The 18,223-nt window shown below is 35.0% G+C and overlaps 2 protein-coding genes across 8 annotated transcripts; one reads left to right on the top strand and one right to left on the bottom strand.

Annotated features, from left to right (window-relative positions):
• Positions 1-1,553: 1,553 nt before the first annotated feature.
• Positions 1,554-10,145, bottom strand: LOC110733420 (BRISC and BRCA1-A complex member 2-like). Of its 2 annotated transcripts, none has more exons than XM_021913476.1 (13): positions 9,762-10,145; positions 9,444-9,531; positions 9,169-9,349; positions 8,996-9,086; positions 8,543-8,578; positions 8,331-8,429; positions 5,870-6,000; positions 5,710-5,758; positions 5,531-5,620; positions 5,399-5,452; positions 5,011-5,076; positions 2,194-2,303; positions 1,554-2,090 (listed from the first exon to the last, which is right to left on the bottom strand). In XM_021913476.1, exons 1-12 carry the CDS (start codon positions 10,020-10,022, stop codon positions 2,202-2,204), a joined length of 1,248 nt encoding a protein of 415 aa, XP_021769168.1. In that variant the 5' UTR covers positions 10,023-10,145; the 3' UTR covers positions 1,554-2,090; positions 2,194-2,201. The 2 variants fall into 2 exon arrangements, with proteins under 2 accessions (XP_021769168.1, XP_021769159.1); XM_021913467.1 differs by having other exon boundaries at positions 2,206-2,303.
• A 3,493-nt stretch (positions 10,146-13,638) lies between these two features.
• LOC110733378 lies at positions 13,639-16,623 on the top strand. 6 transcript variants are annotated; one of them, XM_021913427.1, is made up of 8 exons: positions 13,644-14,036; positions 14,149-14,207; positions 14,316-14,372; positions 14,460-14,537; positions 14,926-15,615; positions 15,748-15,859; positions 15,987-16,067; positions 16,179-16,623. In XM_021913427.1, exons 2-6 carry the CDS (start codon positions 14,163-14,165, stop codon positions 15,766-15,768), a joined length of 891 nt encoding a protein of 296 aa, XP_021769119.1. In that variant the 5' UTR covers positions 13,644-14,036; positions 14,149-14,162; the 3' UTR covers positions 15,769-15,859; positions 15,987-16,067; positions 16,179-16,623. The 6 variants fall into 6 exon arrangements, 3 of the variants coding, with proteins under 3 accessions (XP_021769119.1, XP_021769111.1, XP_021769127.1); XM_021913419.1 differs by having other exon boundaries at positions 13,645-14,036; positions 15,744-15,859; XR_002513629.1 differs by lacking the exon at positions 14,926-15,615 and having other exon boundaries at positions 13,650-14,036.
• The last annotated feature ends 1,600 nt before the right edge of the window (positions 16,624-18,223 follow it).

The following is an 18,223-nucleotide window of genomic DNA, read 5'->3' as shown; positions in this document are numbered from 1 at the left end:
CCCCCCCCCCCCCCCCTCCTTCCCCTTCTTAAACATCATCACTTTTTCTTTATGTTCTCACCGCTTGTGCACAGCCTCTCTGACCAACCACCACCTCCCTCCTTCCTCCACCATCATCATTCCTCACGGCAGTCTCCTATTTCCTTCTCTCATCAATGATCTCCTTCAACTTCAACACCTTGCCTCTACCCGTATTTGAACACTCACTGATTTTAACGGTTTAACACGACCATGCAAAGTTTGGATCTAGAGTTAAGTTTTCATAATCGAATTCAACCACCTGACCTCTTAATTATCAATATAAAAAAGATATCTTTCCTTTTATTTTGTACTCCGTAATAAATTTATAACTAATACTACCTCCGGTCCATATTACTCGCAACTTTGGGTATTATTTATGAGATATAAAATATTCCAAAGTTGCGTGTAATTTGGACCGGAGGTAGTATAAGTATAAAATTACATATTTTCAGTATTCCTTTTCATTTGTCAGGTCTGATCTTGAACAACTAAATTTATTATTTTTAAGTCAATATTACCTAAATGTTCAAAGGTTGACCCGACCCTAAATGACCTGGTTCGAATTGAGTCCGAAGTCTTGACCAGAAACTCGACTCACCACAAATGAATCAACCAAAAATGACTTAATTCGAAATTGACCCGAAATCTCTACCTAATCCAAAATAACCTAATCAGAATTTGACCTCAACAATTAACCCAAAGCCCAACCCGATTGTCAATTGACAGGAACATATACAAAACCCAAAACCCGAGTTGAACCAACCAAACCCACCTCAAACCCAAAGGCGGCCCAAAAGAACCCACCTCCCGGAATTTGGTGAAAATTCTTACACCCTGGCCATGGTTATTTGTTGCTCATTTGATGATTAAATGAGCAAAATAATCAACATGAAGAAAAAAATACCCTCCTGGTTATTTGTTGCTCATTTGACTGACACCTTATACTCGCTTCCCTTTATCCTCCCTCGCATCTTCTTCTCATCTCAATATCCTTTTCTATTTTGTCCCCCTCTTTCTTGCTATTTGAACTCTAATCATTCACAATTTTGGTCACAACCCAAGCTCTTGTTGCAAAATTGCAAAAGAGAAATGAGTCAGATGACATCTCTTTCCCTTAAATTTTGATCTGATGCAAACCCTGTTACTCTTTCAATAATCAAGCCACCAATGTGTGAAATGGATAGAGCAACTAGCTACTAACCAAAACATAGCTTAGTAACCAAAATTTACCCAGAATAATATTGATCAAAATCAACATTTATGCTTTCGTATTTATGTATAACCAAGAAAAAATTGCAATCAATCAATTAATCATGATAGCCCAACCCGATCCCTCAAGAGAATCAAAAGTAGAGAGGTACAACTCTTTAACTCATAACATAGAATGCTCCAGTCATACTCAACAACTCAACACAACCATAAGAGCTAACACATCAAAGGTACTGAGGCAGACCTGATAACCTCAATACAAGACTAAAAATCAACATCAAATGACAGTAAAAAAAATTTGAAGGGAAAAAAAAAAAGAAAAATGATCAAACCTCTAGTCCTCTACCATTTATAACAATACCAAGAAAAAGATGAGATTTGCACACATAAATTTTGGGCGAACCTAAATGATACCCGCAAGGGAATCATTCTCAAACAAACCAACCTAATCAACCAAGACGAAGTAACTACACAAGAACTCCAATCTATTTTTCTAACCTGGGTCGCCATGGAAGGATTGATTTGTTTAGATAAAGGTTCTTTTGAATCCACCAAAATATATGATTTCTCCCCCACTGCTAAAATACGAATGCTGATTGCTTCGCTAACCACTGAGAACGAAATTAAAGATAGAAACTGCTACTAACACAATACCATCAACAAATGCATTATTTTTCAACCGAAAGGGAGAAAATTTTGCACAAGGGAAAATTAATCGAAAACAATTACCAAATTGGGAATAGCTGAAAATCTAAACTAATTAGTACCATCTTCAATTTCTGAAAAACTCTATGGCTTAACGTTGAAGAGCATCATTGCAAATCTTCTTGAAATTGGAAGACTCTTCTACCACGAAATCGCTGTTCCATGAGATCCAAAAGGCACAAATGCAGATAAAATTAGTAACATAGGAGTAAAGCAGTAAACTTCAATAGAAATAGAAAAAGGGCAAACGAAGACTACAGGGAACATTACAATATCCGTGAAGCCATTTCTGAAAGTTCCCATCTAGGACTCCATGGGTACTCAGACATAACAGGTGACCTGACTGGGACCCCTTGTGTGTTGAAATGCTGCAAAGATAAATGTTGAAACAGCATATCAATAACAAATCCTGGTGCTGTGCAAGAAGATATTTAAATGAGCTTTGTCTCATCTCAAAATGACTGATATTAATATTAACCCACCTATTTTAACGACACACGATAAGATTGTTACAAGTAGATAACCGCAAGTTGAAAATTTGATAGCAAAAGAAATTAATATATATAAATAAAGAGGAAGACATCATTTATTTCAAGGATCAAAATATCTGTCCGGAAAGAAATTGATATCTTGTTTCGACAAATGCTCAATTTCCAATAAAAACATGGTACTCTATCTACTACCTCCGTTACAGGTTATGTGCAACGATTTGACAAAAAGTAGAGAGGGAAAATGTCTAATCGTTGCACATAACCTGTAACGGAGGTAGTATTACATACATCAAACTCTAACTCTTAGATATAGCTCTATAGCCTTTATGTACTCACACAAGAGAACAAATTCCCCCTAAGCCTAAGTTTAAACTTCTAAAAGGCTCTGATAGCTTCATGTAGATGAATATCCAATTTATTCTAACACCTAAAATTCCATTTAAAGGTTTATACTATTGTAGATCAGACGATGTCAGCACAGGGGCTGTGATAATGAACCGAGCTCAAGCTTAGGTAAGCTCAGCTCAGCTTGCAACAACTCATAATGTGAGTTGGGTGGGCCAAGCCCAAGTAACTTAAACAAGGGTTACAAACTCCAACCGAGCAAACACTACAAGTAACAGAAACCCTTTTAAAATAATCTGTTAATACTTTAAGGTCCTTGACAATTAAAAGTATGATCGAGATTCTTCATACTACCTCCGCTTCAGGTTACTCGCAACAAAGGACATGTCTGCGGACTCCTAGGCAAAAGATTGAAAACATGATTTTTAAAAAATAAGGGTATATGCTTAACTATTAATCCAACCCAAATATATATATATATATATATATATATATATATATATATATATATATATATATATATATTCAATCTTAATTAAATTAAATAACCCACCACCACCGACACCACCAAGCATCACCGAAACCAGCCACCACCCACTCACCCAGCATCACCGAAACCACCCAACACCGAAACTGATGAACTTAGCACCACCATCACCACCGACACACCAAGCACCACCCACCACCCTTGAACCAAGCAAAACCCAGCCGCCGCAACCCACCGTACCACCCTAGAAAACCCGTAGATCTGGAAAACACACAAAACCAAGAAAACCCTTGAACCCACTACCACCACCAACACAGCGAAACCACTCAACCTCAAACCCACCAACCCACCCAGCAAAACAACTCACGATCCTGCACAATCAAAACCCAGAACCCCAATCAAACCCACAACCGAAACCAAAACCAAACCCACATTCGAAACCAAAACCGAACCCTCAATCAAACCCACGATGCCACCGCACCCACGAACCTAGCATGGCTAGCAACCACGAATAAACCTTCGACGAACCCACAAACCTTTCTCTATCATCAGTTAAAGCTTTAATTGGTCAAATTTAACCATCAAAACACTAGATCTAGAGTTTTAATGGTTAAATTTGACAATAAAACCTTCGACAAAAAGCAAAGGAAGAGAGAGAAAACTGAGGCGGTGATGTAGGTGGTGGTGGTGGTGGTCGGTGGTAGTGGCGGTGGTTATGGTGGTGATTGCCATTAAAGTTGGGTGGATTATGAAGGAAGAGAGCAAAAAACTTATGAAGGAAGATGTTGAATGTAGATGGAGGGGAATGAATTAGGATGAATGTGGTGGTAAGGTAAAATTAATTAACCTTAGGGATTAATGTAATAAGAATAGATTTATAATTTAATTAGGATGTTTAAAAAAAAACTAAGGGTAAAATTGTCATTTCGTAGCCAAAAACTTACTAAATAAGGAAAGAAAAATATTTGTTGTGAGTAATGTGAAGCGGCCCTTTTAGGAAATTGTTGCGAGTAATATGAAGTGGAGGTAGTATCTAGAAGTGAAAATGACTGACCTAAAATACACAATCAACTTATACTCATGAACTTTTCAAATTTCAAGTCGTTCAGTTCAGTTTGGCAAGGTCTCAGGATGAGACCAAACTTGAGTCAATCTTGCTTGATCCAAGCTTTGACAGAACTAAACTCAGGTAACTAGAGCAAACTCAGCTTATTATTACCCATAACTCTTTACACAGTTAACGCATTAAACAGAGACAGAATTTTTACTTTTTAGAAACCATGATAACTCCAACATCCATCAATAGCAGGAATTATAAAATCATCAACCATGACAGTGTCACATGATACACACAGTAAAGCTAAATTCTTAAAGCATGTGGATAAATTTTTGCATTCGTCAACTTAACTGCTCCGGTGCTAGTAAAACACACTCAAATCATGCCAATATTTTCCACTTAGGCTTCAGCATACATATTAAGAAAAGTAGCAAAGGTGGGATAAAATGTGATTACTTTATATATAAATGTTCTTAAAAAAATAATAAAAAGAAAGAAAAAAAAAGGTAGAAAGAGAAAGTGTAAAAATTGAGAATAGAGAAGGATTGGTTCGACACATAGTAGTACAGAAAAGTGGAGCCTTCACAAGGGACGAGGGAATAGTATAACTGTAAAAGAGAGCTGAAACTGATCAAAATAGCTAAATGGAAGAATGTTGGATCGGAGGAGAAACAGAAATGTAATAAGATAATTACCTGTGAGCTTTGAAGGATCAAAGTTGGTTTTTGCTTGGGGAAGTGGATGGGTAGGAAAATATGCACCTGCAATAGAAGAAAAACTAAACATCAAATGATAGACTGGTTGATGACTGAAAAGTTGAAATATTAGACTTAATCCACAACCTAAAAAAGCAAAGAAACACAAATAACAGAAGTGGGGGCTCTGAAGGGGGTGTTTAAACACAAGCAGATAAACACGCATATGAACAAAAGAACAAGAAGAATCCAATATATGAAATTAAGTGCTTTGTTTTAAAAAAATATTCAGACATAATGTTCAACTCAACCATACAGCAGCCATACATCTCCAGTTCTTCAATATCACTTAAGAAAAAAAAAGTTTAAAAAGGAAAACCTATCATACCAAAAATGTAAATACTCCATTAGCAACAAGAAATGTTGCCTCTCTGCAAAATATCTGCAAAGAAGTATAAAAAAATTAATTGGTGAATATATTCAAAACACAGTAGTGGATTTTAACATTTATTGCACATACTGGATCAGCTTCTAAAGGCCTTCCAAAGAAGGTTGATAATGTCTCAATAAAGTGCCTCCTGACTCCAATAAGAGAAACTGCCTCCAGGATCTTGATTATAAAATTATACATCAGTCAGCTATAAGCGACATAATGGGGATCAAACTGAAAATTCATAGAAAGGACAGGGGAAGGGGAACCTGCATCTGCAAAGTCTCTTCTAAAGCAGGAAGATACTCAGCCATGCACCTGAGGATAAGGAACGGATATTAACAGAGGTATGATGGACTTGATGGTGGCAAGAGAAACAAAGGCACACCATCTCTGAACATGGTCCTTTTGAAGTTTCACATGACTTACATTCCATTTAACCAAGTCGGAAGTTTGATATCTTCAACAGAGAATAGAGACTTCAGCTCTAAAGTTGATATTAACTTCAAACGTGGAGCTGAAGGAGCAGATTGATACTTTCTACCAATTGGATATATTACCTGTAACCAAGACATTATCAGTATGGGCCCTGGGGAACTAGGGAAGACTCAAGATAGAGAATGTAGAACCAATATGTTTCTGATATGATTAGAAACTGACTTTTAATAAGAATTGTAATCGTAGCTGCACTATATGTGTCCTCAGACCTTAATCACCTTATTTTAATTGCTTATATATAATCATAAAAACAAATTTTTTTTTTCTTCCACAAAAAACAGAAACCCTTGATATCTTCTGGGAGAGACATTTAGCTTTAAAAAATATTTCTCGCTTCGCAAGATGGCCATGTATCTTTAGACCTTTTGTTATATATAGGTGCTATACTACTTATCTTCAGTTCACTATGCCGAAGATGAGCAAAATAAAGGACTTCATTCCTCTCATTTGAGAAACTTTAACAGCAAAGCAGGGTAACCTAGTATGTCCAGTTTGCAAATGTACTTCAGGCACACAATATGTATCCCATTAGGTACTACACCATAATTTCCAATGCAACAAAGGCAAAATAGCTTTAGCAAAAAGACTATGAAGATAAAATTTAGGAAGGGAAACCTAGTTTAATAGCTTTAGTGTATTACTTGTATGGGCAACTAAATGCTACAGGGTATTACATGTCATCACATCCACAAGTAGTTCAGATATTGAGTAATGACTAAAGAGCTAGCCAATAAGTACAATACTGAAGTAGCACTTCCTCTAACCTAAAATAAAGATATTCTTCACTTTTAGCAAGAAAATTAAAAAGTGTGCCTGTGATTAGAAGACTTTCATCCAATTGCACCAATCTACCCCAAAAAGCATTTATCATTCCATATACTCCGTAATCAACTGTAGAGGAAAATTTGAGAATCTATATAGCTTTACTGCCATTAACAACAAAATTTAACATCATTTGAGGACATTTCAAAATTTGCAAAAGTATTCATAGGCTTATAGTTGTTTGAGCTCTAATACTTGTCTTTGCAACTTATTTGTATCTATAGCCTGCCCTAAAGATATCAAAGGCAACACTCTTTGATGCTCCTAAATGTCAAATGAGTTAAATATTCATTAATCTTCTCCCTCATATATAGATCTCATCCCACAGTTTTTTTTTTTTTTTTTTTTTTTTTTTTTTTTTTTTTTTTTTTGGGGGGGGGGGGGTCCTTTACCAAAATACCAGGAGAAGAGATTATCAAGTAAAAACTCTCCAGCTAAAATGATGAAGGGAATAAAAGCGGTAAACTCAAACCAATTATCATTTATTAGGTGCAGACACTGAAACAGCAACCACCTTCCATGCAATGATGGAAACCAAACATCAAATTAACCACACGCCAAAGCAAATATCATATTATTGCCAATTTAACTTTCAATAAGCAATTCAACAGCTCTAGATTCACCCCCCCCCCCCCCAAATTTAATCAATTGCACCTTTAATGGACATTGACATGGTTCATGTTTGAGCTTGGTTTCAGAACATGATCACATTGTACTCAAAACATACCAAGAATATATTAAACCTACTCCGTAACATATATATGGATCACATTAATCAGAGTTCAGGCCATTTATATCACGTCATATTAATCAGAGTTCAGGTCATTTATATAACATCAGGTTTGAATCATGCCGTCATCTCAAGTTAACGTCTCAAAGATAGCCACACCTAGTATGCTGATTGGAGCCAGCAATCCCCAAGCCATATGCATATAACAAAAAGCGGTAATCATAGGGGGACAAATTATTCATTCTTGCTGCAGCATATTCTACATCACACATAGATGCAAGGTGCAAACTGCAAAGTACAAGGCAACTAGCGAAACCCATGAACAACTTGGAATAGAATATGATCACTCATGAACTATCCCCACACAAAAATGCAGGGAGTTAAGGCTGGCAGGACAAAATAAACAGCAAGTAATTGTTCAAAGGTCCTCTAGACAAATCCCCCAAAATTAAAAATTATAGGTTAGGCGAGAGCTAAAGCTTAAGGCCTCATTCAGAGATTCTTTTCACCTTGTATCTACACTTGATAGAACTTTTCCTTAATATAACAGTATCTACTTTAATTTAGTGGTGAACTGAATTTGGGTAGCCCAATTGTAACCTTTTTTTCCTTATCTAAGCTTGTTGGCTTTACTTTTCCTGAAACGGTTTTATTAAGTATAAAAAACCAAAGCCTATGTTTTATGACTAAATGTAACTTGAAAATTTGGCAAGTTTCACCAATTTGTGGGAAACAGAATGGCTAAATGCGTGTTGGAATGCCATAATGAGATCATTTCCTTAGAATAATGAGATCTAACAAGCCCCTGTTTGACAATAGAGGGTGAGTACATTGACATACCTGAAGATAAATCTTTTGCTGTTGTCTCCAGGGGCAAGCAGGGACCATATTATTTATGCTAGTGTCAAGCAATGGTACAGCAAATTTAACCTCCTCTGGCTATGCTAAAGTTTAAAAAAATAGGAAATAATAGTATTATGATACTATCAGAATAAACTCTGACCTAACAAAACTTTAATTGAATAAAAACAATCATTCTTATGCGGAAATACCTTTTCAACTCCAGAACTCAAAGACATCTCAATCCCCTGAAACAAGAAACGATGACAATTAGAATGTATACGCTGACGAACTAATAGTTATTTAGATAAATCTGTCCAATTACATCCCCTAGTCTCTTGCTTAAAATGAATGTCAAGGGGACATGTTGCGATTGTTAAGATAGGAGGAAGTACAACTTATTTGACTCCATCATGCCTTCCCAAATCGAGTAATTTGAATGATCTCCCCACATCTAGTTATTTGGATAGGAATCTAATAAACACAACTTCCTTCCTCCATTTAAACATTATCACCATGTACACTCACTATGGATCGCCTTTGAGTAAAAAATTTAGGAGAAAAACATTTTCAAAGATTGATACTGAATCTATTACATTACCACGACCCCTAAAACCAACACAAAGGCACAGTCTCAGACAAGATAAAGGTATGAAGAGGCATACCTCCCTGGACAGCATAGTGCTAATTTCAAACTTCACCCGATCATCATCAACACCTCCAACACGCTTCCATTGATAAGCTGAATATAATTCCCTGGAGGATCAATTCAAACAAAGTATTACTCCCAACTCAAACAATCGAACTTGTTGATTTAAAATTTATGAATTCGATGAACCTGAGTTGAAGAATGAGAGACAATAATCTAGAAGGGTCCTTGCTGTTCCAGTTGCTTAAATTATGCATAGGTGATTTGCTAGGATCACTTGATAAAACAAAGGGGAGAAACTTATCATCTTCTGCCCCGAATATAACGTCCGGCGGAGCCAACGGACTCTCCACATTGTATATAATATCCCCTGTATATCCATATCCATCAACAAACAAATGAATTATAAAGCTAAAAAGTTACTGGTAATATATTGGGGAAAAAAAACATAGCATAGAGCTCACATTTGATAAAATCGAGGCAGAAGGGAATGAGCAAGGTAAATCGATCATTCCATACATTTTTCTTGGAGCCAGACCACATTTGATCAACCTAAAATTAATCCAAATACATAAATTTAGGGTTTCCGATGAATCAAATTGATAAGCTTAGGGTTTCTGACGATTCAAATTCATTAATTTAGAGATGCTAAATTTGAAATCCATAAAATTAGGGTTTTTGATCATTCAAAATCCTAAATTCAGTGTTTGTGATAATTCAAATTGAAGAACCCTAGAAATTGAAGAATTCGAGAAGAGAGAGAAAAGAGGGAAGAGGATTACCTTGATAGAGAAAGGAGAATGAGAAAGAAGGTGGTTTAGCTGAGCAGCGATGATAGGTGGAACTCCGTCGACCGCCATTGTTGTAGACTGAGAGAAGCTTTGTTGTCGGAAATTCGTTGACAAAGAAGAGTCATCAAACTGATGCCAAACCAGATTTTTTTTTTTTTTTTTTAGCTGAGTTGTAGTTTGGGTCTTTGGTACTTTGGATACTGCAAAAGTCGCTGGATAATTTACTCGGTAATAATTGTACAGAATATACATTACTATTTCGTCTACACTTTATTTGGATGGAAGAAAATGAAGAAAAAGTAAGGAAAGAAAAATGAAGAGATAATATGGATGAATTAAATTTTACTTGTGAGAAACTGAGAAATTAATCTTTCCAACTATTTTTCCTCCCCTTCTTTTTCTTCCTTGTTCTCTATCCACAATTCCACATACACCGGCCAACACGACTAGTATAAATTTCTTTCTTTCATTTTACCTAACAGTATGTTAGGATTGAAGGAAATGGGGAAAAAGGAAGGGAAGAGAGGAAATTTTGCTAACAACTACTTATTATGACCACTTTTGAGAACAACTACTATTTAAAAATATCTTTTTAAAAAAACTACCACAAAGTCACAAAAACTTTGAGTAGCACTATCACGTTTTATTTTACGGGAAGAATTTCCGGTTGAGAAAACCTAGTTTATAAAATTTCAATCAATTGTGGTATAGAAAACAATATATTTCGATAGTAAAACACAATTACAGGTCAATTATCTTTAATTTTGCATTATAGTTTATTTAATTTCTCAATTAAATCTTAAAATTAGGGTTTATGGTCAAAAAATTGAATTAAGGGCTTTACAAAATTGGGGGTTTTGGGGCAATTGAAGTGTATAATCCAATTAAAGGTTAATGTAGTGCAATATTATCATTTAATTTTGGTTTTTTTAGGGAAATTTATAAAATATGCCCCAAAACAGAGATTATTACCAGAAACAATAAATGTGGTAGTACTACTCAAACTTTTTGCGTTTTTGTGGTAATTTTTTCAAAAGAAAATTCTAAATGGTAATTGTTCTCAAAAGTGGTCATTTAAATGGTAGTTATTTGCAAAATTTCCGAAGAGAAATATAAGGATAAAATATCTTTCATTTGAATAATAAATGAGAAAAGAAGAAAATTAAAGGGGTGAGAAAATGAAGGATAAAACTGTACTAAATTAATATTTCCAACAATAGAGATGTTTGAAAGGAAATCTCATTTTTCTTCCCTCCTCTCCTTTTCTCCTCCCTATCCTTCTTTTCTTTTATATTTCTTTATTTATCCAAACACATCGTAAGTAAACTCTAAATCATTTCAAGTTACTTTTTAAGATAAGTTACTTTTTCTTTTTTTTTTTCTTTTTTTTTTTGAACGGGAAGGTAAGTTACTTTACAATTTTGAGTTTTGGCTCTATTTAATTGTGTGTCTTGTGTCAAAGACTCTAAGAGTGGCCATAACAATACAACTTGATTTGGCCCATATTTTCACATATGAGTAAGTTTTTAGAAAGAAACTCAAAAACTTAGCATTATTTAGGTACTAATGAAGTCCGTACGATGTACTAATCGTCTGAGTAATAATCGGTACACAACCCCATCAAAAAATCATGAAGACGAATAGGGGCAGAGCCAGAATTTTTAAGCTAGGGGGGCCGGTGGTTGAATCAATATATAAATATGTGATCATTATCATAACAATTAATTTTTTTTTCTAAATTGCTATTTATGGTTTTTCATATTTAAAAAAAATATCAATAATAGATTACATGTTAAAATTATTGGCAATCTTATTTTCTATGTATAAAATTGTTGTAAATCAACTTGTTGACTATCAACCGTACCACTCACTTTAAAATTAAGAGTTTCTTTTTCATGATTATACCAATCATATCATATATATATAAAAAAGTGATTTATAGACAAATTATTACTAAACAAATAGATAAAAGTAAAAATTTGAATTTTTATACTATAAAGGCGGTAATTTAAATTTTTATACAATAAATACGATAATTTATAAAACTAAAAACTACCCGATTGAAAGATTGAAAGATAAATCACTTTTATTAGAATTGAAGAAGTTTAGTATAGATTTTTTTATTTTTTTGGAACAAAGTTTAGTATAGAATTTAGGTAGAAAAAAAAAAGAGTAAAAAAATAATATGAAAGATAAATTAAAAAAAAAATGAACGATCTACTAAAGTACTAGTGTGACTTAGTAGGATCGAACCTCAAAACAAAGAAGAGAATTATCAGCCTACTAACAACTAAACCACATGAGTTTCTTCTTAATTTAAGTGAAATAGTTAGTACATATACTAAAAAACAGCAGGGGCCAATTAATAAAAGTAAGGGAAACGAGTTTGGGCTACACGGGTCATGCCTATGCCACCCCCATGTAGCTCTGCCCCTGAAGACGAGCTTGGGCTCTACATTCTTCATGTAACTTCCTTGCCGAGCACTTAGGCCCCGTTCTTTAGAACTGCTCTGATCTGCTTTGATCTGCTCTGCTCTGCTAAGCCCTGCCTGCTCTGCTCAAATCAAATCTGTTCTGCTCTGCTCAGCTCAAAAGAAATTTGCTCTACTCTGCTCTACTTTATTTTCAAATAATAATTAGGAAAAATGGAAAAGAAAAATCCAACTTTTGCACTTTTTCCTCCTAAAAATCCAACCTTGATTTTATTCCTCAAAAATCCAACCTTTATACTCCTCCTTCTCTAACAGATCCATTTTACCTTTAACCTGTTAAACAGGTTAATTTTTTTTTTTTAAATTCTCTCAAATTCTTTTCTCACTCCTCTTTCTCTCTCCTCTCTCTCCTCAAAATCAGAAACAACCCAACACCACCAGTACACCACCAACACCACTAGTACACCACCAGAACACCGTACCACCAGTGCACCGCCAGAACACCACCGACCAGCCCCTCCACGCCGATGACCAGCCCCTCCTCGTCATCATCTCTCGTTTCTCCTTTCACTGTTGATACCTTGGAACCCTCCCCTGAATCTCTCATAAAAGGGGTTTTTTTTTTTAATAAATTTGATTGTTAAATTTGTGGGTTTTGTTCAATTTGGCTTGTTTTGTGTTACTACTGACTGATTGAGCTGAATTTCAATTTTGTAAATAATTGTGCTGTTGAATTTTCATGTCGGTGTTGCGGCTGAAGGTTTATGGTGGTGGTGATGGTGGTTGTATGGACGTATGGTATTGTGGGCTACACTGTGTGTGCAATTGTTTGGGCTGAGCAAGGAAGTATAGCGGTTTGGAGTTGGTGGATGTGCGGTTTGGAGTTGGTGGCTGGGCGGTTTGGAGTTGGTGGTTGCGGTTTGCGGGGCTGCTGAAATGGAGGTGGAAACGAGTTGGGTAGTGGTGCGAGCTAGGTTATGGCCGGAAAAGCAGGGTGGCTGGATAGGGAGGGTAAGGAGAGGATGGTCGGAAAGGGAGGTGGTGAGGAATAGTGGCCATATTTAATGGAGGTGGTGAGGATGGTGGCTGGAATTTTTTTTTTTAAAATTTTTTTTTAATTATTTTTGTTTTTTAATAATTAAAAAAAAAAATAATTGACCTATTAACAGCTGACACGTGACATCTAACTTATAAAAACCGGTCATCAACAGGTAATGGACCTTTAGATGAAGAAGGGGTATAAAGGTTGGATTTTTTGAGTAATAAAATAAATGTTAGATTTTTAGGAGGAAAAAGTGCAAAGGTTGGATTTTTAATTTCCATTTTTCCTAATAATTAATAATAACAACAATAATAATTAATATTCAATAATAATAATTAATATTTTATTGATGATAATAATTTATTATTTTTGAATAATTATAATAATTATTAATATTAAATATAATTTTAATAATTATTAATACGCCAAATTCCTGATCATCATGATGAACGAAATTCGTTCATCTTGAGGATAGGATGGCCATTATAATATTTTTTAGGGATACCAATGTAAAATACATCAATGCTACGTGTTCTTTTTTGCCACATTAGAATGGTCTAGTCATTCGCAATCGACTAACGTCGTTAAATGCTTTTGTTTTTTTTCTTTCTTTACCGTTTGATGGTAGGTGGGAACCATTATTGGTGGAATTAATGTGGTCTACTGTTTGTGATTTCAAGGGTTTTGACTTTGGTTTCTCAGATTGATACCACCTTCAATTTTTGGTTATTATTCCGGATTCTATTTTGAAGTTAAGCTGCGGTGGGAATTGCTTTGTCACACCATACAATTGTAAGTGAATACAAATTGTCTACTCTAATATCTCAATTATTTCTATAATTTTGGTTTTCCTTGTTTATTAAATATGAATCGAGCTTTTTTTTCGTTGTATACTTTCTTGTAGTGTTGAATGTAATAATGGGCAAGCGTGACTTGAAATCTTTACAAGTTGAAAACAAAGAAGTAAGCAGGAAAAAATATGTTAATTGTGTATATCACTGTTTATTTATTCGTTAAATTTGATTAAGTCTACAAAAATATGGCGAGATTAATGCAAATAACTGGTGACAGGTTTGGGTCGGCTTCTCTTATAAGAATTTAATTGAATTGAATCCAGATCTATTCAAGGTACAAAACTTTACTTTTGCATACGGCGTTGATGGTGGATACTATGAATTGATGTCATTTTTAACAAGTCATTCCTCATTTTTGTAGGATAATAGGTTGAGTCCTGGGGGTGTGGTGAAGGCAGCCGGGCGAGTATTGAAGGAGCAATCTGATTCAATTTGTCGAGTAAGGGCACGCTAAACCTTTGTCCTTGTTTTGTCTACTTCACGCCTTAGTTAAGAGGATGGATTGGATAGATTGTGATTCTATAATCTCCGATTCAATAGCATTGTTGTGTGTTTTGTTTTTTCATAGTATTTTATTTGAAGTTCTTATTTTATGTAGTCCATATGTTGGTTATAAGAACCTAGTACGTAGGGGCTAATTATCAGATTTCCTCTCCTGAAATGTGTTGGTTAATACAAGATAATGCAAAGTTGAAACTAAAAAACATTTGGTTAGATGAAAGAGATGGTGTTCATGTAGGTTCATTTAAATTTTTAATATTTAACTTTCAATGCTCTCGATATACAAGTCTGAAATTGTCCATGACTAATTTGGGAAATGTATCCAGCCTCCTAATATGAGTTGCCGCATCCACTACTTTGGGCGCATATGTAAGAAGTTTGACGTTAAAAGAACTAGGTGGGTTACCGAGATGGGATTTGGGGGACTACTCCATTTAGTATCAGACATGCATTTACCAAGACAATTAGCATATTGGATAATGACAAGGATAGACCCTTTGAATAGAAGCATAATTGCCCCAGATGGGCGTGTGTTTTCGTTTTCGAATAATCAAGTTCGATGGATACTAGGAATTCCGAACGGCAGCAAGCCTGTTCCAACTTCCAAAATGATGAGTTCCGACGAGCGTGATAAAGTACAGCATGTGCTTATGAAATATGGTAGTTCATGGAAAACCAAATCGAGCAGAGGTTCAGGAAATGTTTACACATCCATAGGTATCCAGTTAACAACCCAAATGATGGATAGGCTACAGGAAAACTTTGGGGACGAATATGAAGAGGAATTCAAGACATTATTTCTTATTGTTGTGCTGCATATGGTGCTTTGTCCAACCCAATCACCTCGACTCGGTTCAGATTTGTTACCTGCCTTAAGTTGTGCAATGGATTGGGTAAACTATTATTGGTGTGATTTGGTGTTGAAGAAATTGATGGACAGTGTATCCAGTTTTAAACGTCGATTTTATGCAAATGGCTTTGCAGGAGGATGTGGTGGTTGTGCCATATTTGCTGTGGTGAGGAACGATATTTCATTGGATGCATGTATTATGTGTTTGTCTTTTTTCTGAATGTAAAACCAAATATATTTATGTTCTAATTTAGTAGTTTATGGATGTACATATTTTCTACCTTGATCGATTAGACAGACATCCAGTACAATGGGATGAGTACCCTAGGATCAAGGTCTGGACCATGACGGAAATAGGCAAGGCGACGAAGGAAGATCGCAACCGTTTAGGTGATTTTGGGATGTTAGGGGTAAGGAATTGCGAAGTGTTGCCTTTATGTGTGCATATAATGATTTTCACAAACATGTTTAATATTGTGTGTTACAACTATTAAATAATTGAAGTATGATGTTTAAACCAATTTTATGGTTAATCAGATGTGTGATTTTGCTTATGGCGAAAAGCACAGGAGAATAGCAAGAGACAAGGAACCTCCCAGCGGGATAGTTGTTCATGAAGTGTGTAGGCCTGTCAAACTGATCGTATTCTTTTTGTTTTAAAAAAATAGAGTATAGATCAGTTAAAGGTTTGGTACATTTTGTTAAAAGTCCTGTGTTTTGTGTCTACAGGATGTTTCCACCTTGATTGTATCATCAAGTGAGCGATGGAGTAGATCAACATTTCGAGCAAATAGGAAGCAACAACGACTCTGCCATACAGTGAAGTTGAAGTACAACAATGTTGATGACTCTGCAAACGATACATAGATAGTGGTGAAATGTACTCCATGCCAAACAAGTGAAAAAACTCCAGTCCAGTATGCTTTGGAAACTTTTTTGAAGCCCTTTGTTAAAATTTGTACCATTTGATTACATGTAGTAGCTTATCCTATATATCTGTGCTCGGTGGCTGCACAATCTAGTCTACCTTTGGATACAATTAGTTCTTTACCTTCAAATGATTCGGATAACACGCCCAAATTGTAGTTAGCTAAAAAATTATAAAGGATATTTGAGTGTATTGAGGACCCTGATATGGGGCTATCAACTCATGTTGTGATTTGTTATTTTGATTCATAAGGTCTCAGAGTTCGTAATTTGATGGATTGGTGGGTACATACGCTTATATGTAGGGCCCATTCGACGTATTGTGATAAATCTACAGGGTTAATATTTAGTAACAAGATGGGCCATGTAATTGAATATGTAATATGTATGGAACTTAATGGGCTTTTGATTTTGCAGACGAGACCAAATAAGATGGCCAATTCATTTGATGATATAGTCAGTTCTATTTTAATATAAATTGATTCTTATATATTATACTATTATAAACGATTTACACTCAATCTTTTTATACAAATGGGAAAATGTAAATAAAACATATATGTTTATTTAATTTAAGGACAAATAAAACAGTTAATTAAAACCTGTTTTGTGATATGTAAGTGTATATTTTTGTGGCTGAATATACATTGACCTCGGACTAGTAGCATTTCAGATTCTGAAAAGCACTAGTTGTATAAAAATTAAAAAAGAAGGCTGAGTATGATCAAAAAAGTTTCTTGTTGTTCGGATGGGATACTCCAGGTTTATTTAGTGTTAGTTCAAGGATTTACAAAGCAATTGTAGGTTTATTCATCATCATGGAATCGTTAACAAATGAGGAACATATAATTTAAATCGGTGTTTAGTAAGTCTTCATGGGATGCTTTAAGGTTTTGCATTGAGCAAAATGATTTTGAATCGCAATTATGCCTTAACAAGTGATCCTCGAAAATACTGGACTGGGTGTATTGGACGTTTGGGCTGGCCCATTACTGACACAGGTATGAACACCTTTTCATTACATTAGCGACACTTATTTTCATTCTCTATTACAGCAAATTTGAATGGTAGTAACGATAATTTTTATATCTTAATATAAGTGTTTTAAGGATAACTGCACAAACAAAGATAATTTGATAATAATGATACTTTCACATTTGATAGTTAATATTTTATAATCAATCTTCGTTTTTTGGAAACTCTAATATAACTTAGTTTAAGTTAATTATACTTCCTCCGTTCTTTATTACTCCACTCGCTTTGACTTTTACACTATTCACCACTCCTCCTTTTACCGTCTTTAGAGAATAACATGTAAGAAAAAATAGATTCATGTATGATTGTAGGGAATACTTAAAATAGCAGCCCAAACTTGAACCCCACTGTGTTCATACACTTAAGCAAGGTGGGGTCCAAAGGAAAGGAAGCTAAAGCAAAAGAATCGGCAACAAGTTTTAGGAACTTATACACCGTTCACAGGGTAAAGGTTACGCCCCTTAACGATCCAGGAGATCGTTAATTCCAATAAGTCTGGAACCATGACTGGAAGTTCGGGGATGAATGTACAAATTCAACCTAAAATAGATTGAACTTGTCCTAATAATAGACCTCTACTTTATTCTTCTCGTATGCATGTGCGCTTTCTAACTAAAATGCAATCAATAGGAGTAACCATAAACCTGTTTGTCTATGTGTTGGTTGAATTTTAATGCACAAATAAAACTATTATTGGCGATCACTTGAATTATAATCATATTAACCCTAAACAAGATTATTAATTATCTTATTAAGCGTGATTACAAGTAACAATTCCCTTTAAACATGCATAAAAGGTATGATCAAGCAAT

Source organism: Chenopodium quinoa, unplaced genomic scaffold (genome assembly GCF_001683475.1).
Source record: "Chenopodium quinoa cultivar QQ74 unplaced genomic scaffold, ASM168347v1, whole genome shotgun sequence".
Taxonomy (NCBI): Eukaryota; Viridiplantae; Streptophyta; class Magnoliopsida; order Caryophyllales; family Amaranthaceae; genus Chenopodium; species Chenopodium quinoa.
This window is presented reverse-complemented; position numbering and strand designations above follow the sequence as displayed.

Excerpts from the sequence above, each read along its gene's own strand:
- LOC110733420 (XM_021913467.1), bottom strand. The coding sequence starts at position 10,022 with ATGTATATTCTGTACAATTATTACCGAGTAAATTATCCAGCGACTTTT. Across the intron at positions 9,532-9,761 it reads ATTCTCCTTTCTCTATCAAG|GTTGATCAAATGTGGTCTGG; the intron begins GTAATCCTCTTC and ends GATTAATTTTAG. Across the intron at positions 9,350-9,443 it reads CTGCCTCGATTTTATCAAAT|GGGATATTATATACAATGTG; the intron begins GTGAGCTCTATG and ends ATGGATATACAG.
- LOC110733378 (XM_021913419.1), top strand. The coding sequence starts at position 14,163 with ATGGGCAAGCGTGACTTGAAATCTTTACAAGTTGAAAACAAAGAA. Across the intron at positions 14,208-14,315 it reads TACAAGTTGAAAACAAAGAA|GTTTGGGTCGGCTTCTCTTA; the intron begins GTAAGCAGGAAA and ends AACTGGTGACAG. Across the intron at positions 15,616-15,743 it reads GTTGTGCCATATTTGCTGTG|ACAGACATCCAGTACAATGG; the intron begins GTGAGGAACGAT and ends TTGATCGATTAG.